Source organism: Sceloporus occidentalis, unplaced genomic scaffold, assembly GCF_023333645.1.
Source record: "Sceloporus occidentalis isolate IW3139 unplaced genomic scaffold, rSceOcc1.0.p SCAF_69, whole genome shotgun sequence".
Taxonomy (NCBI): Eukaryota; Metazoa; Chordata; class Lepidosauria; order Squamata; family Phrynosomatidae; genus Sceloporus; species Sceloporus occidentalis.
The window spans coordinates 3,060,967-3,085,433 of NW_028317049.1; the positions used below are offsets into that span (position 1 = coordinate 3,060,967).

At 43.8% G+C, this 24,467-nt stretch overlaps 1 protein-coding gene across 4 annotated transcripts in view; it reads right to left on the reverse strand.

Moving 5' to 3' along the window:
* The window catches only part of LOC149286406 (small G protein signaling modulator 2-like), a 57,192-nt gene extending 33,780 nt beyond the window's left edge, over window positions 1-23,412 (reverse strand). For all 4 annotated transcript variants that reach the window (XM_089494078.1, XM_089494079.1, XM_089494077.1 and 1 more), the window contains exons 1-7: window positions 23,255-23,412; window positions 16,715-16,879; window positions 13,258-13,325; window positions 11,539-11,684; window positions 9,436-9,570; window positions 3,381-3,505; window positions 545-612 (exon numbers count right to left, since the gene is read on the reverse strand). In XM_089494078.1, coding sequence (XP_089350204.1) covers window positions 545-612; window positions 3,381-3,505; window positions 9,436-9,570; window positions 11,539-11,684; window positions 13,258-13,325; window positions 16,715-16,879; window positions 23,255-23,391 — 844 coding nt within the window. In that variant the 5' untranslated portion in view covers window positions 23,392-23,412. The remainder of the gene's footprint in view (window positions 1-544; window positions 613-3,380; window positions 3,506-9,435; window positions 9,571-11,538; window positions 11,685-13,257; window positions 13,326-16,714; window positions 16,880-23,254) is intronic.
* Window positions 23,413-24,467: the final 1,055 nt, after the last annotated feature.

A 24,467-nucleotide genomic window follows, 5' to 3' on the forward strand; every position in this document is an offset into this window, starting at 1 on the left:
CCTGCCATGCAGGAAATATAAATCAAAGCATCCCCAACAAATGACCATCCAAAGACCTCCAAGGAAGGAGACTCCACCACTCTTTGAGGAAGGAGTATGTTCCACTGTCGAACAGCTCTTACTATCAGGATCTTCCTCCTAATGTTGAGGTGGAACTCCTTTTCATGCAGCTTGCACTCAATGCTCTGAGTCCTAGTCTCTGGAGCAGCAGAAAACCCTTGATAAATCCAGATCAAATGGCTAAACACTAGTTTGAATGCTGTAAAAAAAAAAAGCTCCAAGCTCTTTTGCACCTGCCTCCCCTTCTATGCTCTAATGCCTTCCCCACACACTTTATTAATTGAGAAACGCATCTAATGAATTTCAAGGCAAGATTCAGCCAACCCAATGACAGTGCTAAACAGCATTTCCTAAATGAACAGTACCCCTTCCTTACTGATACAGCCTGACAAACTCCAGATATGTTGGACCACAACTCCTGCTGGCTGTAGTCCAACACATCTGGAAGGCATTGGGCAAGGCTGCCAGGCAATGAAAGGCTTACGGTGTTGATGGCAGTGGATGCAGACGATTTGGCTGAACGGCACGATCAGGGCGTAGTCCCAGTAGATGCTGGAAGCGGGTCAACAGAAGCGGGTGGGAAAAGAAATGGAAGAGGTTAACCTTTTATGAAAGGTTCTGTCTGATCAAATAATCAAGCTATAATCATCACAATCCCTTCTCTCGTTAGGTTATTCAAATGGTGTAAATAATCCTGGTTGGACATGGGTTCACGCTGTGTTGTTCATTCTGGGTAGATTTTGAGGCAAAAATTATGGGTTTTGATATGACCCATGGATAAGTCGAGGGTAAAACTTAGGGGCACACGACAAATGATGTAAATGATGAAATAAAAGAAAACAACGCCAAGGAATTGACACGTTCGCACTAAAGGCTGGATGGATAAGAAAGCAAAGTCTATGTGTGTGTCAGTTATTCCAGGGGAGATTACACTCTTGTTTTGCAACAGGGTTCCTTTTTAAATAAGAGTTAAAGTACAGTACTTACATTGACCCATGGATAAGTCGACTCAGGTTTTTGGGGTCAAGTTTTTGATTAAAATTTCTAGACTTATACATGAGTATATACGGTAACAGATGTGGATAGACCTGGGATAAAACTCTGCATGCCTTGAATGTATTTCGTATACACATCCGCATCATCAACTCCCATCTTTATTCGCAGTGTTGACATGGGTGAGCAACAGAGATGTGTATAGATGCGATTTCATAGTGTGGATAAGAAACCCAGAATGCAAAGATATAGCTGTGTCAGTCTTTAGTGAGATCTTGTAGCACCTTTGAGACTAACAGTAAGAAAGAAGTTGGCAGCATGAGCGTTCGGAGACTACAGTCTACTTCCTCAGATGTATTTAGTGGAGTGGAGTCCAGGAACTTCCACTCCATTAAATCCAAAATGCATGAGTATCAGTCAGTCAAATTTTATTGCTTTTGTCCAATGGCCTTTGTAAAATGCATGCGTGAGATTATTCACACAGTCACATTGCAAAAGAGAACATGTAAATAACCCCTTTGTTTCCTTCTAGGCTTCAAAAGCTGATTAAAAGCTGGAATGAGTGAAATGACAGTGAGGAATGGATTCTTAACCACTCTTCCAAGGCCCTGTCTGCATGCATCAGGATAGCCCCAAGTATTCCTGGCCCTGCAGCTGCCCTGACGTACCCCTGTTACCTGTCACTCCATTTCTGAAATGCCGTGGTTGTCTCTATGGGCATCCCACTGAGCCACCTAGTATGTCCACCATCGCCATGGGTCACTAGCATCTGGGTCAGAACAGGGCACCCAATGGCAATCACCTTCTGACCTGAGAATGAGTGACCCATGATGGAGACGGACACGCCAGGCAACTCAGCGTGGGAACGGAAAGCTCCAGATCTTCCCAGAAGATTTAAAGCAACAAGTACTGTATATACTCATGTATAAGTCTGGACATTTAGGTGAAAAAACTGACCCCAAAAACATGAGTCAACTTATCCACAGGTCAATGTGAGCACTGTAATTTAAAAAAGAATCATCCCCTGGGGAAAAGGAAGAATATAATCTGTACTGGAACTACTGATCCTTCTATTCTCTCATTCATCCAGCCTTCAGTGTGAGCACAAGTAGTTATGCCTGCTGGAATTTTGTAGGTTCTTTGGCATTATTTTCCTTTGCTTCATCCTTTACACAATTCGTTAGATGCCCCTAAGTTTTATCCTTGACTTATCCATGGATCATATCAAAATCCACAGTTTTGGTCCCAAAACCTGCCCTTGACATATACATGAGACCGACTTATAGTTGAGTATATACTGTGTGTGCACGTGTGTATATATATTGAACCAGTTTAAGGCTGTAATACCCAGGTACTTGTGTTTAACATGCCAGATGCTGTCTGGACTGCTTGCACCAGAACTGGGATTTGGGACGTGTGTTGTCCAAAAAGGACAACACCAGAAATGGGGAACCAGGCCTTTTGGCTCATGCAGTTAGGGTCCAAGCTTGGAAACATTAATAGTGATTTTTTAAAACTACAAAGCTCAGAAACCCTAGCATGCGCAACCGCATGCAGTAAAAAAAAAAAAAAGGATATCTTAAAACCTACTCAAGATACAAGATTGATTGAAGCCAGCAGCCTTTGAGATTGCAGAAGAGATGGTACCAATCTGTACTGTTGGCTCATGTACTGTTTTTGGAAGCTTCCTTCCACTGAAGACGACAAAAATTCCCTGCATGTAGTTCACAGATTTGGGGTTAAAAGTAGGTAGATCAGGATCTCTGGCAATTTGCAGTACGTTAATAGAGGATTCCTGCTCTCTAATGGCAGTAACAAAATCAACATGATTCCTTTCCACCCTAAAATATAGTGCTGAAATGGAAAAAGCTTGGAGGAACCTTTTGGGTGGAAGGACTGTCCGAAAACCCCAAATAAATGCCTGAGCATGAAATAATCCTGTTCCTTAAACAGGATTATAGAGACCTTCTGCAAGTGATCTAGGGGTGCATCCACACTGTAGAAACAATGCAGCGTGAGACCACTTTAAATGCTGTAGCTCCATCCTCTGGAATCCTGGGGTTTGTAGTTTTACAAGGTCTTTAGCCTTCTCTGCCAAAGAGGGCTGGTGCCTCGCAAAACTACACATCCCAGGAATCTGTAGGATTGAGCCATGGCAGTTAAAGTGGAGTCAGACTGCACTATTTCGACAGTATAGATGCACCCCAGCAAGCAAAGTTTGGCTATCTTTGCTGCGCCAAGTAAACACACAGACCTACCTGGTTTGTTTTTTTCCTTTGGCCACCTCTTGCCTTTCTATCAAGGGAACCTCCACCAACAAGCCTCACCTTTTCTCAAGTTCCGAAGCCCCCAACGTCCCATTCATGAGCTGGTTTGGCGTCCATTTGAGAGTCAAAGAATCAGCCGCCTGGTGAAGCGAGAGGTAGCCTGGGATGGCTTCCATGTCATCTTTCTATTAAAAGAAAAAATAAAGGGAAATAATAGCAAGGAGAAACTAATGGAATGTGTGCCATGTTTTCTAGGACAAACATTAGATCGGGGTGCGCATGTGTTGGAGGCTAGGAGACCCCTCTATTAGTCCCACTGGGATCCAGCAGGGCTGCATTCCCATCACAATTCATTGTTGTTATGTGCCTCCAAGTCATTTCTGATTTATGGCAACCCTAAGGCTAAAATCATGGGGTTTCTTGGCAAGATTTGTTCTGAGGAAGTCTGCCATTGCCTTCCCCTGAGGCTGAGAGAGTGTGACTTGCCCAAGATCTCCAGCGGAACCTTTAACTTGTTTCCTTCCAGATATTGCTGTTGTGCAGTTCCCATAATCCCCAACCTTCACTATAATGGATAAGGCTGATGAGAGTTGCAGTCCAACAATATGTGAAGAATCACAAGTTGTCCACCACTATTTGAAGAGTATGCTTTGTATTACGGTACAAAGAAGCTGTTGCAATATAATGAAGGTTTCCAGATCTGGATCATCCCAAGCCCTGAGATCTCCAGGTCAAAATCTGAGTCCTACTCTGGTCATGTCATGACTCTGGTCATGTCATGGTGAAGGACCTGGTTATAACATTAACTATTACGCATTATCAGCAACCACGGTTGTCTACAGCTTTGTCATTCAAAAACATACACACACAAAGAGAGAGACCGAGACAGAGAGAGAAATGTCTTTTCCCGGCTGGAAATTAAGTGTCTTTGCAAACTGCCAGACTTGATTTAAATCAATTAACCTTTGCAAAGTGCATTAAGTGGCTAGAATGCTCTCTGCCCAGTTGGAAGAATCCAAAGATATAGCCCTGTTAGTCTGTAGAATCAGTATATGGAAAGATCTTGTAGCACCTTTGAGACTCACTGAAAGAAAGAAGTTGGCAGCATGAGCATTCGTAGACTCTACTAAATGCATCTGAGGAAGTAGACTGAAGTCTACAAAAGCTCATGCTGCTTCAGTTAGTCTCAAAGGTGCTACAAGATCTCTCCACATGTCCAGTTGGAGGTTTGCATGCCGCCTTCTCTCTCTCCCATGACAAGTGGAGAATTTGAACCCACACCTGTCATCCAGAAGTCGCCCTTGAAAAGCGGGGACTCAGGGTGGTACTAAACACAATGGCTATTTCGACGCAGTGTTCTTCTCAGCAAAAGCTGCAAGGTGTAAGTGCTGCCTCCAAGCCCCACTTTGCATCCTGCTTGCGGGATTCTCAGGTTGGCAACTAGAGAAAGAACCTCCATGTTCAGGGGTGCTGCATCTCTGGATACAGGTTGCTGGGAAGCAAGAGCAGGAGAGAGTGTTTCAGCTTTCACATCTTGCTTTTGGGCTTGTGGCTGGCTTCTGGGGAACACAATCATAAATCATAGAATTGGAAGAGACCACAAGGGCCATCCAGTCCAACTCCCTGCCATGCAGGAACTCAGAATCAAAGCAACCCCAACAGATGGGCATCCAGACTCTGTTTAAAAAGCTCCAAAGGAGACTCCATCACTTTCTAAGGAAGGAGTGTGTTCCACTGTTGAACATATCTTACTGTCAGCAAGTTCCTCCTAATGTTGAGCTGGGATCTCTTTTCCTGCTGTTTGCATCCATTGCTCTGTGTCCTATTCTCTGCAGCAGTAGAAAACAAGCTTGCTTCCTCCTCAATATGACACCCCTTCAAAGACCTAAACAGGGCTATCATATCACCTTTTAACCATCTCTTCTCCAGGCTAAACATACCCAGCTCAAATACTGGCCTATGATCCACCAGATGTTGGCAACTTTTCTTTTGTAAATGAAACTATTCCCTTGCAAGCCAGGCAAAGATGTGCCTTGGGCTGGCAGGGAGCAGAGCCAAAATCAGCAGCAGGTGAAGTCAAGACAGATATGAGGCATCTAAGTAAAGAGTAAGTAGAGAGACCTTGTAGTCCCTTTGAGACTAATGAAGAAAGAAGTTGGCAACATGAGCTTTCCTAGACTCAAATCTCAAATGCACTTGGGCTTCTTCTTTTCTCTCAATGCTCCCTGTCACTCTCTTCCTTCACATCAATTCAGCTGCTGGAACAGACCACTCTTGCCGAAGACCTGAACTGACCGTTCGCACTGGGATTTTGAAATGTAGCCCAGAAGGTTGCCCACTTATGACACAGATCTGCGGTCTGACCCTGAGTAGTGTCTTCTTATGCTGCTTGGCAACAGTTCCTCTGAGTTGGCATTTGGCAGAGTGAGCATGATCTCTTGTCTTCTACAACCGTCTCTGGTGTCAAACCTATTTGCATGACTGGCCTCAACTGAAGCCAAATCCAGCTCTCTTGGGAGTTCTCCAGATGGCCACCCCTTTCCTCTTTCCGCATCACCATTTGGTAGCTTTCCATCTTTTGCACGGGCTTCTCCCGCTTCTGAAAGGTCAATTTGCACCTCCTGAGCTTTAAGCAACTTTAAAGAGCTTGAAGCAAAAATATGCCACTACAGGCTGAGTCTCCCTTATCCAAAATGCTTGGGACCAGAAATGGTTTGGATTTTGGAGTACTTCAGATTTTGAAAATATATGGAAATTATATGTATGCAATATCCATATATATTGTCTAATATTTGCAAATATAATTGCGGATTTGAGAGCTGCAGTCTTGAATATTGACGGAGGAGCGACCTTTGTTACTTTCAATGGGGCGTACCCTCGTGGCACACGCCCTGCACACACTCACGGGCACATGCCCATTCAAACCTATGGGTGAATCTCTGGCCTGTTACAGACTGCCAAAATAAAGCTGCTTGGGGTCTCTTTGGAGGTATGCTCTTTAAATGATGCATGGGTCCTAAGAGTCCGGAGGTCGCGCCAAAGCCACACTCCATTCCTAAGCACTGGAGTGCAGCTTTGGTGCAGCTTCTGGATTCTTAGGATGCATGCATCATTTAAACAGCGTATCTCCAAAGAGACCCGAAGCAGCTTTATTTTGGCAGTCTATAACAGGCCTCTATTTTTGCGGGGGGGGGGGGGGGGTCTGGAATGGATCCCACACAAAAACGGAGGGCCAAATGTATAATATAATATAAAATATAAAATAAAATACACACACACACAATATTATATATTATTATTAATATATATATTAATATTATATATATTATCACACACACACACACATATATATAATGTGTGTAAATATTGAGGGTTAAGGTTGGGGTTAGGTAATCAGGTATCCTGGAGATGGGTCCCAAATATACACATTAAATTCAGTTATGTTTCATATGCACCTCATTATATGCATAGCCTGAAGGTAATTTTATGCATAATATTTATACATTTATACACAATATTTTAACTAATTTTGTGCATGAAACAAACTTTGTGTACACTGAGTGACCAGAAAACAAAGTTGTCACTGTCCCAGCCACCCATGTAAACCATTTTGGATTTGGGAGTATTTCTGATTTCAGAGTTCCAGATGAGAGAGACTCAACCTGTACTTTTGTCCCATCCTTTTGCCTTCCAACCCACTGTCAGCTCGAATGCGGACCCCAAAAATGGATTTAGCCTTTGGATTGAAAAGAGGTTCTCCACCCAAAACAAAACCAGCTCTCTTTTTGCTCTGGCAGAAACGGCCAGCTCTTTTCGCCCACTGTGCAGAAGAGAAAGACTTTGGAAATGTGGCCAGCAAGATCTTAAGGATCTGGTGGGAATGCAAAAGATTGAGATGCCCTGACAACATTTTTTTTAAAGCGTGATGCCAAAGGCAGAGGTCTGTGTGACCCAGCTGGTTAGATATAAACGAAACTGGCATTTCATTTTTCCTCCATTGACTCACATGAATCGGTGACTCATCCCCCGGTTTCTTGCTTCGCCGCCCATTCATGACTCATGTCCTTAAACCATCTCTCACTTATCAGTGTCCGGTTCCTAGCTTTTATTCTGATGGGGACACGAGTCCCGATCAGGCTTGCAATGCTGTACTTTAATATTCCAGGCTCGAGAGGCATCGTGACACTGGCTAATGAGATGAGTTATACCTTCATTTCTTCGCTCTCTCTTTCAATACTCCTCTCCATGACCAAAAAAATATCCTTGGATAATGGCACTCTCCAAACGTCTTTTAGAATTACATCCCCTAAAAAGGTTTCGAACCGATAGTGTAGGAGGAATAAATTAAATTCAGATTTAGTATGCACACTGATCTGGGAGTAAGCTGCAGGATTGCATCTGTTGTGAATTGGTAGACCATTTATAAAGAAAGATGTTATATTGGATGGGGGAGAACATTTCTTTCCTCCTTGGCATGACTCAGAGACAGATGAGTTTAAATGATGGTTGCCTCATATTTTAGCACCAGAAAAAAGCCTCCTTCATACATTGTGATATAATAGAAAACAGGTGTGGGAAGTGTCAAAAGTAATTACATTTATATTCTGTCTTATCTTCAAGAAGTTCAATATGAGATACACACAGTCGGCCCCTCACAGCCACAGATTCTTTATTGTATTTATTTCTTCAGCCCTAAAGGCTCTAAGAGAGGCTTACGATTATTATTATTTTTAATTAGACGGGTTATCCATGGATTCAAATATCCACAGCTTGAAAACATCCAATATATTTAGAATATATATATATATTCTAAAAAGCAAACTCTGATTTTGGCCACTGTATATACAGGATGCCATTTTACTGTGCTACTGTATACAATGTGACTTGAATATCCATAGATTTAGGTATCCACAAGGGGCCTGGAACCAAACTACAGTGGATACCAAGGACCCACCGCGCCCTGTGTTATCTCCATGAAACTCAGTATGAGAGACATAGTTCCTTCTCACCTCATTCCATTTTTTGCAATCACAAGTCAGATTGAGAGACGGTGCTTGGCCCAAGTGAGCTTCATAACTGAGTCCATAAAGATTTGAATTCGGGTCTCCCGAATCCTTGCCCAACACTTTAACCCAGTCTTCCTCAAACTGTTGTTCCTTGGACGCGCTGAATTGCAACCCCCATCATCCCCAACCAGCACTGCCATTGACCTTGTTAGCTAGAGATGATGGGAATTGGTCCAATATACATGGAGGATACCAGAATTGGAGATGGCTGTTCTCACCAATCTACCACACTGCTTTGGGGTATAAAATCCATCATTATACTATAAGAAAGGTGGACTGTGGCTGAGAAACTGTGATTTATGCCATCTTCTTTTGTGGCCAGTTAAAATTTTCTGTAACAATCCTTATTTAATGTGAAGTCAAAGGTTTTCATGGCTGGCATCCATAGTTTTTTGTGGGTTTGGGGGACTATGTGGCCATGTTTTAGAAGAGTTTATTCCTGATGTTTCACCAGCATCTGTGGCTGGCATCTTCAGAAGATGCCATCTCTTTATTCTTGCATGGCATCTCTGAAGATGCCAGCCACAGATGCTGGTAAAACATCAGGAATAAACTCTTCTAAAACATGGCCACAGAGCCCCCCAAACCCACAAAAAATTATAAACCTTATTTAGTTTGGTGAAGAGACAACTGAGAGGTAACATGATAGCTATCTTTAAATATTGGAAGGGATGACATGAAGGGTTATCTGAAAAGGTGCCAAGACAAAGCCATCTGATCTTGGAATCTAAGCAGGGCCAGCTATGGTTAGTTCTTGGATGGTAGACCGCTAACCAATACCAGATGCTGTAGGCTGTATTTGAGAAATGGCAAAACCACCTCTGGACTAAGAAAAGCCCATGAAATTAATGGGGTTGCTGTAAGTCGACAGCTGACTTGAAGGCACACACACAGACACACACAACACTCTGCCTCCCAATTCCTGCCAATCTTATGCTTTTATGAAACATTCTGCAAAAGGAAGGGATCCTGCCACTCACTTGAAAACACGGACCTGACACCCCATGCCACGTGTCATGCGCATGAGCTTTTCCCGCCCAAGCACTTACCGGCTGAACCAGCACATTGTTCTTCCCATAGAGCAAATGTGTCCTTGAATTCTGGTGCAGCGACTCCACATAATCTCTGGCTGAAGCAGCAAAACGGTCCTCCGACATGCTTCCGCTCGAGTGCCGTTTCCTTATCTAGCACAAGAGCCCAGTGTCAGCATCACAAATTACATCAATCGCAAACTGCATATATTATACCAGTCATACATGTGACCTACAGATACTTACCACCTTTCCAAGTCTATATCATGCACTTAATGAAGTATCAGAAGAACCTACCTTGGACAATAGAGATGGGCAAGTTTGGTGGCTCTGGGAGGCTAGGGATCCCTGGGATCTGCCACAAGGAGCACCCATGCCAAAAATGTGGGGTTCCTTCCCATACAGGACATACCTAGAAATTCCAGTTTTGGAGGCACCTTGTAAGAAGGTGTGCAAGAGGGGCCAACAAGCTACTACCTGTGGGTCAAATCCAGCCTTCACAGCTTCCAGGGCCAAAATGGAGTGAAGATGGGTTATTTTGTCCTATATGGCAATGAGTGTTTGTTTTCTGGCTATGGGGGTCTTTCCTCCCCCCAAAAAACTGGTAGTGGCCAATTTTCTCAAAGAGTATGGGGTGCACAGAGGTGTCAGAGCGGCAAGTGAGATCTTCCAAGGCCCTGATGCTATGTGGATCATATCCAGATCTCTGGGAATCTCCTACCAAAAGACTCAGGGCCTTGCTTTAGAAAAGATCTGGAACTCCTGGATACTTCCAAGAATGTGCATTCCCCTTGTTGTGTGCCTTCAAGACATCTCCGACTCATGGCAACCCTAAGGCAAACCTATTGTGGGGTTTTCTTGGCAGGCTTCTTCAAAGGGGGTTTGTCAATGCCCTCCTTTGAGATTGTGTGACTTGTCCAAGGTCACCCAATGGGTTTCCATGGCTGATCTGGGATTTGAACCCTGGTCTCCCAGTATCCTAGTCCAACACTGAAACCAGTACACTGTGCTGGTTCTCTCTTTCTCTTCTTTCAACCCAAAGGAAGAGAACCTTTGTGCCAAGAGTGGTTGAGGATGACCTACAAAAAGGGATGTGGGTTGCAGGCCATGTGTTGCCCATGACTGCTATTCAAGGCTGCAAGGTGAATCTATCATGGGGTTTTCTTGGCAAGATTTGTCTAGAGGAGGTTTGCCATTGCCTTCCCTTGAGGCTGAGAGAGTGTGACTTCTTGCCCAAGTGACTAACAATACTAAGAGTCTATGATTCCATCTAGCTCTGTATGGCAGCATCTTTCCAGAGGAAGATCCTTTCCATCTCCTACTCTCTGATCTTTCCAAATGAATGAGTCCTGGAGCAAATCAAGCCTGAATTTGTACTAAAAGCCAAAATAGTCAATAGTGCTTTGGCAATGTCATGAGACAACGTGGCTCATTAGAAAAGACGATAATCCTTAGTAAAGTGGGAAGCATTAGGAAAAGACGAAGACCATATTGTAGGTGGATAAACCCAATCTAGAAAGCCATATCCCTGATGTGAAATCGAAGGCTTTCATGGCTGGCATGCATAGATTTTTATGGGTTTGGGGGGCTATGTGGCCATGTTCTGGAAGAGTTTATTCCCAATGTTCGGCCAGCATCTGTGGCTGGCATCTTCAGAGAATGCTGGCATGGAAGTCACACAGTATATATACCCCACTCACTTCCATGCCAGCATTCGCTGATGATGCCAGCCACAGCCACAGATGCTGGCATGGAAGTGAGTAGGAGATGCCAGCCACAGATTTTGGCGAAATATCAGGAATAAACTCTTCCAGATAGCCCAAAACCCCCACAAAAAACATATCCCTGAGTTTGCAGGGCCGTCAATAACTATGGTTCTGGGAGGTCTTTCATTCATAAGGGTCAGCATAAGTTGAATCCAAATGAATGGCAATTCACAAAAGCAACACCAACACCCCATCAATCCAGTTAACTTAAGTTCATGGGAACAATAATGTTGCCATAAATCCTGTTATATTACAGTGAAATGGTTTGAGAGTCTTTCGTTGTTGCCAAGAAAACTTATCAATATCAAGATAAAATTAATTCAAGTCTAAATGGATAATATCAAGTTTGACCTACTCCTAGTGCTGGCCGTTTCGACGGAGAGTCTTGCCGACCGTGAGCGCCGTGAATCCGATGCCTTTGGACGAGTTCATCCGCCGAGGGGTCAGTCCAGAAGTGGTCAGCTGTTTTCAGCTTGGTGTATTCAAGGGCACATGGTCCAACTGAAAATAGAAAAGAGAGAACGATACTCGGACACTCATTATTTGGAGAGGAAGCCATTGTGGGGAGCATGCAACTCCCTTGTTTTAGAACAGTTCCATTCACTGCCAGTCTGTTTCCATGCACAATGTCAAGGGTTGCCCACGCCCTACAAAGTCCTATATGGCCCAGTTCTGGGCTATCTGCATCTGCCCAAGTACTAAGATGCTCTTATCTTGAACTCACCACCTTAAAGGAACATTTAGGAGGAACACAGGAGAGATCCTTTCTTGTGGCTGCTCCCAGACTCTGAAACTAACTTCTTAGAGAAGTCAGGCCATCTCTCTCCAAAGTCCTTTCCCCTCCATCCTGATGCTGCTGGTCCCCTCTCTCTCAAGGTTGCCAAGTTTCAAAAAATGACCTTTTTAAAATACAGCTCCGAGAATCTTCTCTCTAACATGGTCTGGAGATACTCAAGAAGAAACAGGTCCAAGATCTGGACAATTGCTATTTGCATTTGTTTAAACATAGGTTAAAGGTTTACATGGTAGCCACGTTTAAATATTTGAAGGGATGTCATATTGAGGACGGAGCAAGCTTGTTTTCTGCTGCTCCAGAGGCACGGAGCAATGGATGCAAACTACATCCTTTGATGGTAAGTGCTATTTGACAGTGGAATAGGCTGCTTTGGAGAATTGTGGAGTCTCCATTTTTGGAGGATTTTAAATAGAGGCTGGATGGCCATCTGTCAGGAGCGCTTGGATTGTGTATTCCTGCATGGCAAGCGGTTCGACTAGATGGCTTTTGGGAGTCCCTGCCGACTCTAGGATTCTATCAATTTATATGCATTTAGTGGATTCACCCAATTATCACTCATATCTCTTTTGACTTTCGGGGAAAACCAGGCGATGATTTTAGGCAGGAGTGGAGACTCTCCTACCCTTTGGAGATGGATGACTACTACTCCCATCATGCTTTACCACTGGCCAAGCTAGCTGGTGCTTTTGGGAACTGTAGTTCACGAACATCTGGAGAGCTGCAGGGTTCTGCAGTTCTCAGCATTTCTTTATAAACCATCCCTTATTAACTGCGCTTTCCTTCAACAGAGGAGAAGCATCCTGCTGAACATAACAAGCTTAATATTATCCTTTCTTCTTCGTGGTCTCTGCGAATCATACAAATGGGTTTTACTGCGCCTGCACAGTGCAACCCATTTGTATGTATTCGCAGATGACCACTCGAAGAAATACTGTTCCAGGTAAGCAACCTGTCCTTTCTTGTTTGTTCCTTTGCTGCAAAGGCACATCTTCAGTTCCGCATGAAATAGTGGATGCCGTATGTGTTTTACTTTCATTTATATATATACACACACATATATAAACTCTAACTCCAGCATTAAAGTCTAGTTGAATTGAAGATAAGGCTTAACAAAAGCATCTTTTCATTTCCGCCTTTCTCCTTCTTTTGGTCGAATCACGTCAAATTTCTGACTCACAGGCAGAGTTTCTGCAAACGTCTTTGACAAACCACACGGGGACTGTCAAAACAGAGCTCTTCCAAACCACACAAAAACAACGTTTTTGAAAAGAGACTTACCCAGGAGGCATGCCAAGATGGGCCCACAGACTGGATCTGCCAATAAGGCCTCTTTTTCATAATATTTGCTGGAAGAGACCAACCCAAAATAACAATGAACAAAAATACTTTTCACAGGCAATAATAACATTTTGTAATGCATGGAAAGCTTTGCAAACCATCTCTGCTCATAGAGAGAGATCTTGTAGCACCTTTGATACTAACTGAAAGAAAGACGTTGGCAGCATGAGCCTTTTGTAGACTTAAGTCTACTTCCTCGGATGGTTCACGTCGATGAAAGCTTATGGTGCTAACTCCTTCCTTTCAGTTAGTCTCAAAGATGCTACAAGATCCCTCGACATACTGACTTCAGAGACTAACACAGCTATATTTTAAAACCTCTGCTTGGTTATTTAAAAACACACAAAAACAACAGTCTTACTTTGAATGGAGCAAGGTGGCTTTTTATTGTAGGAAGCTGTATGACTTACACCAGAACAGACTACTTTGGGTCCTTGGTATCTACTGGGGTTTGGTTCCAGGATCTCCATAGATATCAAAATCCCCGGATGCTCAAGTTCCATTAAACACAATGAGGTAGTTAAATGGTGTCCATTATATAAAATGGCAAAATCAAGCTTCCCTTTTTGGAATTTATATCTCCCCCCCCCCCCCCCCATATATTCAAGCTGTGGATGCTTGAATCTGTGGGTAAAGAATCCGTGGATAAGGAGGGCTGACTTTATTTGCTCTTCTACACCAGCACCATCTATTAGCCATGACTGAGTGTCTTCAAGTTGACTTATGGCGACCCCATGAATTTCATTTCTTAGGTCGGAAATACTCCAAGGTGGTTTTGCCAATTCTTTCCTCTCAATAGGGGTTTCAGTAGGGGAGTGTAAGGGATACAGACCACACCAGATGACACCCTAAAAGTGGGGTGACACCACTGCTCCCCAATATTTGTCTTGCAGTAGAAACAGGCTCTGACATCCCTTTAAAATATCAGAACTCAGTGGAAAAAATGGGGTAAATGGGGTGAGGCTCACTGGGAGGAGAAAGGAAAGAACATCGGATAATGTGTATTTAGGCTGTGCATAGGGTATTGCAATTTAAAGGTACCATTTTAATGTTGCTAGTTGCTTATGTCTGTCGGGAGTGCTTGGATCGTGTCTCCCTGCATGGCAAGGGGTTAGACTGGATGGCATTTGGGGTCCGTTCCAACATTAGGATTCTATATGAGGCTATCTGCTTTTAAATTGTTCGTTTTAATTGTTTCATTGTTTTATCTGGGCTTTGTACGTAGAGAGATCTTGTGGCACCTTTGAGACTCATTGAAAGAAAGAGATTGGCAGCATGAGCTTTCCTAGACTTCAATCTACTGCCTCAGATGCATTTGGGCATTATTTGGGCTTTGTTATTATTGCTGTTATGTACAGAGGACCCTTGGTATCCACTGGAGTTTAGTGCCAGGACCCCCATCCAAAATCTGTGGATGCTGAAGTCCCATTACATACAATGATGTAGCAATAATGGTGTTCCTTATGTACAATGGCAAAATCCTAGTCTTCAGATGCATTTGGGCATTACTTGGGCTTTGGTATTGTTGCTGTTATGTGCAGAGGACCGCTGGTATCTACTGGAGTTTGGTGCCAGGACCCCCCATGGATACCAAAATCCATGGATGCTCAAGTCCCTTTACATACAATGGAGTAACAAAATGGTGTCTCTTATATACAGTGGCAAAACCAAGGTTTGCTATTTGGAATCTATGCTTTTTAAAACATTTTCAAGCCATGGGTGCTTGAATCTGTGAGTCAAGAATCTGTGGATATGGAGGGCTGACTGTACTTATGCTGTTGGGTATTGTCACGCAGCTAAAGTGGAATAAGAGCGCTACAACAGCGTAATGTGACATTGTGCAGTCTAACCTGGTATAAAGCAGCGTCCTATGTTCCTGTGAAGATGTACAGCCTTGAATGCTGGGGATAATGTACCACTAGATGGGGCAGGAGCATCTTTCCTAAGCCATGCGTGCTCAGAGATGCTAACACAGTGATGTCATTCCTTCAGCCCAGAAATATTTTTATTTCTGATGTGAAGTTGAAAGCTTTCACAGCTGGCATCCATAGTTTTTTGTGGGTTTTTTGGGCTATGTGGCTGTGTCCTGGAAGAATTTATCCTTGATGTTTCGCCTGCATCTGTGGCTGGCATCTTCAGAGGTTGGTGGCACAGAAGTGAGTGGGGTATATATACTGTGTGACCCATGGGGGCGATTTACATGTTAATGTTATCTGCCCAACCAAGGGTCACACAATATATATACCCCACATATTTCCTCTGAAGATGCCAGCCACAGATGCAAGTGAAACGCCAGGGATAAATTCTTCCCGAACACAGCCACACAGCCCGAAAAACCCACAAAAACTATTTTTTCCCTGCTACAAAAAGAAGCAGTGGCTGTGTGTTGGACATATTGAAGAGTTCAACACAAGCCAAAGGAGAGATGAGCACACTCACATTCACGGACATATATATTTTGTGGTTCATGTTGTAACAAGCGGCTCTCCTGACCTCCTGGGACACTGTCCAACCATGGGTTGCGTCCAATGGAGAAAATCCAATTTCTTTTCTCAGTCTAGCCCCGCACAAAACAGAGGCCAGGGAAATAGCTTTTAGGACCACAGCTGTAAGGCTCTTCTAGCCAACAAGTCAGTGGCCATGCTGGATGGGGATTCTGGAAGGTGTAGTCCAACAAGAACATTTCTAAACTCTAATGCTGGGTATCATAAACTGGGTTCCATGTTAGGAAATAAATCTCAGCTAGGTAAGATCCAACCACTATGGATGGTTTGCTATCTCCAGATGTGTCAGCCTGCAAATTGCATTTCCATCCCAGTTGGGATTGATGGGAGTTGCAGCCCAACATTTCCAGAGGGCAGGATCGTAGCAGAGTTCAGACCATGCCACCATCCTCAGAACTCCTTTGGGCATCTTTGAAATGTGGCATGAAAGTGGACGATGTCATGTTTCACATGACGGACAGAAAGGAAAATCTGGTGGCTCTCTTGGAACAGCACTCCCTAACTTGCCACCCATTGTGTAGGACTGCAACTCCCATCATCTCCCCAAACACTGGCTGTTTTAGCTGGCAACGATGGGTGCTGTGTCCCAGCACATTCGGTGGGTGCCAAGTTGGGGAAAGCTACACTTGGACCTGTTACCTTTTGGACTACAAATCCCTGAATCCTCCAACAAGCAAAGCCCCTGCCTGTGGTTGATTCTGGGAGTTGTAGTCCAAAACATTAACGTCTCCAAGCTCTGCATTGTTTCACAACTGGAGGTGCAAAGGACTGATCTCGGGACCTCCAGCAGGCAAAGGGAATACTCTTCCCAAATAAGTGCTGTTGCTTCACATTTATTGAGAGTGTAACCAACAGCATCCATAAAGCCCACTTCTCACTGCAGTGCTCCTTACCTGCAATTGTCCACAATGTACTGCACAATTTTGTCAAGCACTCTCTCCGTTAAAGCGGTGCGCACCCAAATGTGCTTGATAGCTTGTGGGGTGAGGCTGGGGGCTTTGCTTGTGGTAGAGCTTTGCCGCTTAAGGGATTCTTGGCCAGCCGGCTGGTACTTCTTGCTGGGAAACAAAAACACAAGTTCAAGACTTGAAAAGAGTACCCAAAGCCAAGAAGTAGGTCTTGGCATCTGTTTCAACGCAATTAAAAAACAAATTGACTCATGCCATCATAGAATCCTAGAGCTGGAAGAGACCCCAAGGATCATCCAACCCCATTCTGCCATGCAGGAATACACAACCAAAATGCCTCCAAGAGATGGTCATCAAGCCTCTGTTTAAAAACCTCCTAAGAAGGAGACTCCACCACACTCCAAGGCAGCATATTCCCACATCGAACACCTCTTACTGTCAGGAGGTTCTTCCCAATGTCTAGGTGGAATCTCCTTGTAGTTTGAGCCCATTGCCCCAGGTCTTATTCTCTGGAGCAGCAGAAAACAAGCTTGCTGCCTCTTCAATATAACATTATACTTATACAGGGATATCATATCACGTCTTAACTGTCTCTTCTCCAGGCTAAACATACCCAGCTCCCTATGTCTCTCCTCATAAGGTTTCCAGACCCTTCACCATTTTGTTTGCCAACCTTGTTTGGTTGCCTAAAATTGTGTTGGCCTTTTCAGCTGCTGCATCACACTAGCAACTCATGTTTAACTTGTGGGCAGGCCTCATCTGGAATCCTGTCTCCAGTTTTGGGCACCACAGTTTAAAAAAGATGTTGAAAAGCTGGAGCATGTCCAAAGAGGGCCACCAAAATGGTGAAGGGTCTGGAAACCATGAAGCCTTATGAGGAGAGACTTAGGGAGCTGGGAACGTTTGGCCTGGAGAAGAGACGGTTAAGAGGTATGATAGCCCTGTTTAAGTATTTGAAGGGATGCCATACTGAGGAGAGAGCAAACTTGTTTTCTGCTGCTCCAGAGAAAAGGACCTAGAACAATGGATTCAAACTACAAGAAAATAGATTCCACCAAAACAAAAGGAGGAACCTCCTGACAGTAAGAGATGTTTGATTGTGGAAGACATTCCCTCGGAGTGTAGTGGAGCCTCCTTCCTTGGAGGCCTTTAAACAGAGGCTGGATGGCCATCTGTCGGGGATGCTTGGATTGAGAGTTCCTGCATGGCAGAATGAGGCTGGACTGGATGGCCCTTGAGGTCTCTTCCAATGCTATGATTCTAAGTATTTATTAACGTATTACTCCTTTATGGTTCACCAGGACCCACAAATTAGCATGCAATAAAGGCGGCAGCCACACTGCAGAAATAATGCGGTCGGACACCGCTTTAACTGCCATGGCTCAACCCTGTGGAATTCCGGTCCAAGTGGTCTCTTGAAGTGGTGTCAAAGTGCATTATGCCTGCAGTGCGAATGCAGCCAAGAAGCATAAAAATATAAGTTTAAAACCATTTAAAAAACCAAAATGCTGCATGGGATAATATAAATTGCGACCATCTTCTGGAAGGATGGGATTTCCTTGCAGAAGGAAATTAGAATTCCTTGAGGAAGGGGAATGTCACAACGGAGGTGGTTGCCGGAGAGAAAACCCAGCCTCGTGTGCATTTCCGTAAGGCTGAGCATTCTCCCAAGCCCACTTATTCCTCCATCTTGCGTCATTTTGGCCACAAGAGGATGAACACTCAGAGAAGGTTTGCTATTTTACCTTGTTTCCTTGTTTTAATTTATGTTAAAGCTATTCTATTGCTCTCCTAGATACATGAGACTTGTATCTAAATACCTATAATCATATAATCATAGAGTTGGAAGAGACCACAAGGGCCATCTAGTCCAACCTCCTGCCATGCAGGAACTCTCAATCAAAGCAAACCAATCTCTTCTATAAAGATGTAGAAAAGGTTTTTAGAAATGATCAGGGGATGAGCTTGCTATTAGTAGATTGCAAGATTTGGAATCGATATTCAGACTGTCCCTTTTTGGCAAAAGGGTTGACTGGATAGCCCTTATGTTGCCTTCCAGCTCTAAGATTCTTACGGTTCTATATAAACATAGATAGAAATGTATTTTTGTAATCTATCTTTTCTATTACAGGTTGAGTCCCCCTTATCAATAATTCCAGAATACTCAAAAAACCCAAAACTTTCCCATGAGTCGTTGAGATAGCGAAATGTTTGCCATCTGATGGTTAAACTTTGTTTCAAGCCCATAATTACTTTTTAAAAATTGCATACAATTGGCCCTTTGTATCCTCTGGGGTTTGGGTCCAGGATCCCCTGTGGATACCAAAATCCATGGATATTCAAGTCCCATTAAATACAATAGATAGTAAAATGATGTGCCTTATGGTGGCGCAGTGGTTAAATGCCTGTACTGCAGCCATTCACTCAAAACCACAAGGTTGCGAGTTCAAGACCAGCAAAAGGGCCCAAGCTCGACTCAGGCTTGCATCCTTCCGAGGAGGGAGCTAAAATGAGTACCCAGACTGTTGGGGGCAAATTAGCTTGCTTGCTAATTAGCTTACTTGCTGTTCACCGCTATGATCTCTGGAATAGCGGTATATAAATAAAACAAATTATTAATTATTATGATTAAAATGGCAAAATCAAGGTTGGCTTTGTGGAATTTATATGTATTTTTTGGAATATTTTCAAGCCATGGATGCTTGAATCCGTGGATAAAGAATCCATGGATACAGTATAATAACCTTCAGGCTGTGTGTATATAAGGTGCATATGAAACATAAATGAATTTTGTGTTTAGACAAATCCCATCCCTGGGATATCTCATTTTGTGCATATGTGCAAATACAGGTAATTCAAAATCCAAACACACACACAGACACAGATATACAGTCAGCCATCCATAGACACGGATTTTTTTATCCACGGATTCAAGTATCCAAGGCTGGGAAATATCCCAAAAAAGTATAAATTCCAAAATATTCCCCCCAAAAAAGTATAAATTCCAAATAGCTATTACAAATAGCAAACCTTGACTTTACCATTTTATACAGCGCACACCATTTTACAATGTCACTGTAGTTAATGGGACTTGAGCATCCACGAATTTTGGTATCCAGCTAACAAGGGCCCGCTGTGTATGTATGTATGTGTGTGTATATATATATATATGTGCGTGTCTATATACACACATACACACTCCATGTTGAGAAACACTTCTGGTCCCAAGTATTTCAGACTCAACCTGCATGTTTGATCATCACAATTTTGCAAAACAGACAAGGGTTGAGTATGGGATTTTCTTTGTATGATGTTTGCCACTCCAGTCCTGAGCTGACTGGCATCTCCCATCATTCTTCCACTTTTGTCTTGTGCATTGCCCTTTTCCCTGTCATTATACAGCGGAGAAGCAGCCATATATTATTTTTCAGGCTTGCTGCCATTTTTGCAAAACATTGCCATAATGTCCCAAGTCTGGATTATCTGGTCTGATTCCTGCGCCATTGATCCCTATTGCTCCAACAATGGCATTTGATCTGCTGGCTTCTCCCAAGCAATGCAATAAATTTTATAAGGGGGGGGGGACCAAGGGTACGTCTGCCGCTCTCAAACAGACATAACAGCTTATTGAACACCTTCCGCCTCCATGTTTTTCCTTTTCCTCTGTAGGCATATGGACAAGTTAATGCTATAGGGATGATTCAAGAGCCTTTCCAGATATGATGACAGGCGATGACAAAAAGATCGCTTGCGGGCATGCTAATGCTTACAAGGCCAAGCCAACCAGGCATTGCAAAAGAAAAGCTTCAGCGAGGAAGGAATGGAGGGATGCAGGAATAAGAGACCGGCATGACGGAGCTCATTTCCCAAAACAATAAAGCCTAATGCACCGTTTCTCTTGTTTTAACAGCCTTCCATGAATGCCACGCCAAATTGCTATCTCTTTTCTTCATTGGATTAAACACACAAGTTTCTGGTCCTCTGGATTCCAGAAGAAACACTCACTTGGGTCTGTTCTGCAAAATCAACTGCCATGGCTCAATGCTGTGGAACAGCGGGATTTGTAGTTTGTCATTGGCACCAGGGCTCTCAGACACAGAAATCTAAAGGGCTGACAAAACCACCGATCCCAGAATTCCATAGCATTGAGCCCTGGCAGTTAAAATGGTGTCAAACTGGAATATTTCCACAGTGCAGACTAGACTCAAATATAATCCCAAACGACTGTAGGTTGGGCAGAGGGCTACAACTTCAGTATCCTTGTTGTTGTTCGCCTTCAAGTCATTTCTGACTTATGGCAAGTTTCTTCAGAGAGGGTTTGCTAATGTCATCCTCTGAGGCTGAGAGTGTGTGACCAGTGGATTTCCATGGTTGACCAAGGATTCGAACTCTGTTCTCCAAGGTCATAGTCCAACATTCAAACCACGCTGCCTCATTACACAGACCCCTATTACGAAGTCAAAGACTTTCATGGCTGGCATCCACAGTTTCTTGTGAGTTTTTGGGCTGTGTTCTGGAAGAATTTGTCCCTGACGTTTCTCCTGCATCTACTGCAGTCCCCTATTGCTCCTTCCCATAGATCCTGTGCATACCTGCTATGCTCTCCCAGATGAAAATAGGGATATTTTTGATGCCACTAACTTTTGTGTGATGCAAACTGTTACTCCAGTCTCTCTCTACCTTAGTTCATGCACACGCATTTGCAAAGACAAGCACTAGAATAACATGTGTCCTGTCCCGCTCACAGATTTAACATCCAAGCTTTGCTCCCATGAAAGAGTGCAGTTGAAAACATAGAGGTCCAGATGTTTTAGACTTTCAGCTTCCACAATCCTCCTGGCCATTGGCTATGCTGGCAGGAGATGATGTTAGTTCGGGTTCAAAACCTCTGGAGACCTACTTCTTCCCCAAGCAGAGCTTGGAAAAGTTACTCTATGGACTACAACTTCCAGAGTCTCCAAATCATCTTGGCACCAGCCTAGTGCTGCACACAGAAAAATAACTTTTTAAAGCTCCAATGTTTGGTCTTCCAGCTATTTTGGACTTCAGGTCCCAGAATTCCTGACGGTTAGCCAAATTGGCTGGGGCATCTGGGACCTAAAATCCAAAACACCCGGAGGACCAAAATTTGGATGGATGGCTTAGCTTCCCCAACTCTCAAAGTGTATCAAATTATAACTTCCATGACAGCCAGTATTCTGGTTGGAGAATGATGGGAGACGTAGTCCGTCATACGTGAAGCGTTCCACGTTAAGAAATGCTGGTTGAAGACTACACTTCCAGTTGAAACTGGAAGGATGGAGAGGAAAGGAATCCATCAAATAAGACTTTCTTTCTTAGAATTCACCAGACAATAATAGAGAATGAAAAGAGCATTCTTCTTTTATCTTATTCTCGCTTGACTTAAGCTAATAACCTGAATAGAGAGAGAAGTGCTGTCTGATGGCTGAACCTCCTGCCTATATTCTCCCAATTTCTTTTAGATGACCTGAAAAAGTGGGGAAAAAATGGGCACATTTTATTTTGTGGCTAGTTCAGGTTACAGTCAGGGGGAAATATATTGATTATTATTATAATTATTATATATTGATTATATTAGCTTACAGTTCTAAACCGCTTAGAGATTGCTTAGGCGGTATGAAGCAGTATATAAATTAAGCTGCTATTGCTATTGGCCTGTTACAGACAGCCAAAATAAAGCTGCTTCGAGTCACAGTGGAGGTATGGTGTTTCAATGATGCATGCGTCCTAAGAGTCCAGAAGTCGCGCCAAAGCCACGCTCCAGCCCTAAGAATTGGAGTGTGGCTTTGGTGTGGCTTCTGGACTCTTAGGATGCATGCATCATTGAAACACCATACCTCCACTGTGACTCGAAGCAGCTTTATTTTGGCTGTCTGTAACAGGCCATTATTTGTCTGGGATCAGGGCCACCTAAAACTTCATCATTCCCAACGGAGTTTGAAATAACTAGTGAGAAATAACTAGTTACCTGCAATTAATTCTATGAATTTGGGAACGATCGATCAGGGAAAGAAGTGAGATAACAATTCCCCAGTTCTACAATCGTGATGTAACTTGGCCCTAGGCTTCAGCTCAGAATCAGCTGGGCCAAGCCTCCAACCACTCAAAATAATAGACCGCAGTCCTGAGATTTGTAGTTTGGTGAGGCACTTGAGCTCTCTGGCTGGGAATACCAAATACCCCACTCCAAACTGCAAATCCCAGGATTGCATAAGATGTTGCCGTGGACGTTAAAGCCATAGCACTATAATTCTGCAGTGTGAAAGGACCCCGAGCTTCCCCAAACGGAGACGTGTGTCCAAATCTCTCTGGCAATGATAAAGGGGAAAGGACCAATGCTAGCCCTGGTGAAGGTGGCACAGAAAGCCCTTAGCAAAGTGTGGTCCAAGAGGCGCCCTTTCCTACAACGGTGCCCCCCTCCCAGGGAGCAAGAGGGACTGCATTGTGCAAAATGATATTCTGCTCTGTTTTAGGTGTCCCTTGGAGATAGACTTTTGCCCTCACCTGCCTTCTACCTGCTGCAGCAGCTCCTGCGCCTTCCTGCAGATATCGCTGGCCACGTCGTATGTCTTGCCAACCTTGGTGAAGAGAGCGGCAATCTTGTCAGTCCGCAGGAAACCAGCCGCCCGCCGCTTCAGCATGTGCAGAAGGCATGCTTCCACCACCCCTGGAAGAGGAAAAGCAAACAGAGAGTGCCAATAAGCAATGCCAACCCAATCCAGAGGGCAGCTCTCTTGGGGTCTAATCGTGTGAAGAAAGAAACATAAAGTTTAGCTAGAGAGTTGTGCCTTTCTAATGCCTTACCACATGATATTGTAGTTCTTCTGTTCTTTTCCCATGGGAGACAGTCATAAAAGCAAGCCTTTTTTATCACCCCATTTGATCAAAGTTTTACAACCATCTCCCATGGGAAGAGAACTGAAGAACTACGACATCATGCGGTAAGGCGCTACTATCTGGCAGAACGTCCGCTTTCTTTCCTCGTGTGATAAGCTCCTTGGACAAACATGGATTACTATCCCACAAGATGCACAAGCATGATATGTCTGACTCTAGGGCAACGGCTCTCAACCTGTGGGCCGCAACCCCTTTGGGGGTCAAAGGACCCTTTCACAGGGTCGCCGAAGACCATTGGAAAACACCACTCCTCTATCCGTCTTGAGGAGGTCTGCCCACATTTATGGTTGGGGATCATCACAACATGAGGACCTGTATTAAAAGGTCGCTGCATTAGGAAGGTTGGGAACCACTGCTCTGGGGTAACTACATCCCTCCAAATGTCTTGCAACTGGTGCAACCTGTCACTGAAAGCACCATGCAGACTTCAATGGAGAGCGCATTCCATTAAACAGCTTTGTCCCCATTCTCTGAATCTCTCTTTCAAGTGATATTCAAAGGAAGACCTTTCACAGTTCAAGTTGATCCAGCAGAGGATCACCTAGAGATCTACTGGTAGGCCATGATATGCCATCTGCCCATTCCTGTAATGTATACAACATACCTATTCCTTTGCTTTCAGAATTGGATTGGACCTCCTTTCCTGCTTGTGGCCTTGCCATAGACACCTGATTTGCCATTGGGAGCCATAATAGACTAACTGCAGCACTAGATGGGCCTTGGATCTGAACCAGCATGACTCCTTTTAGGTTCTATTCCACCATACGTTTATACTACACTGGCAGGGAAAGCAGAATTCTGGAATGAAGAGCAGTAACCC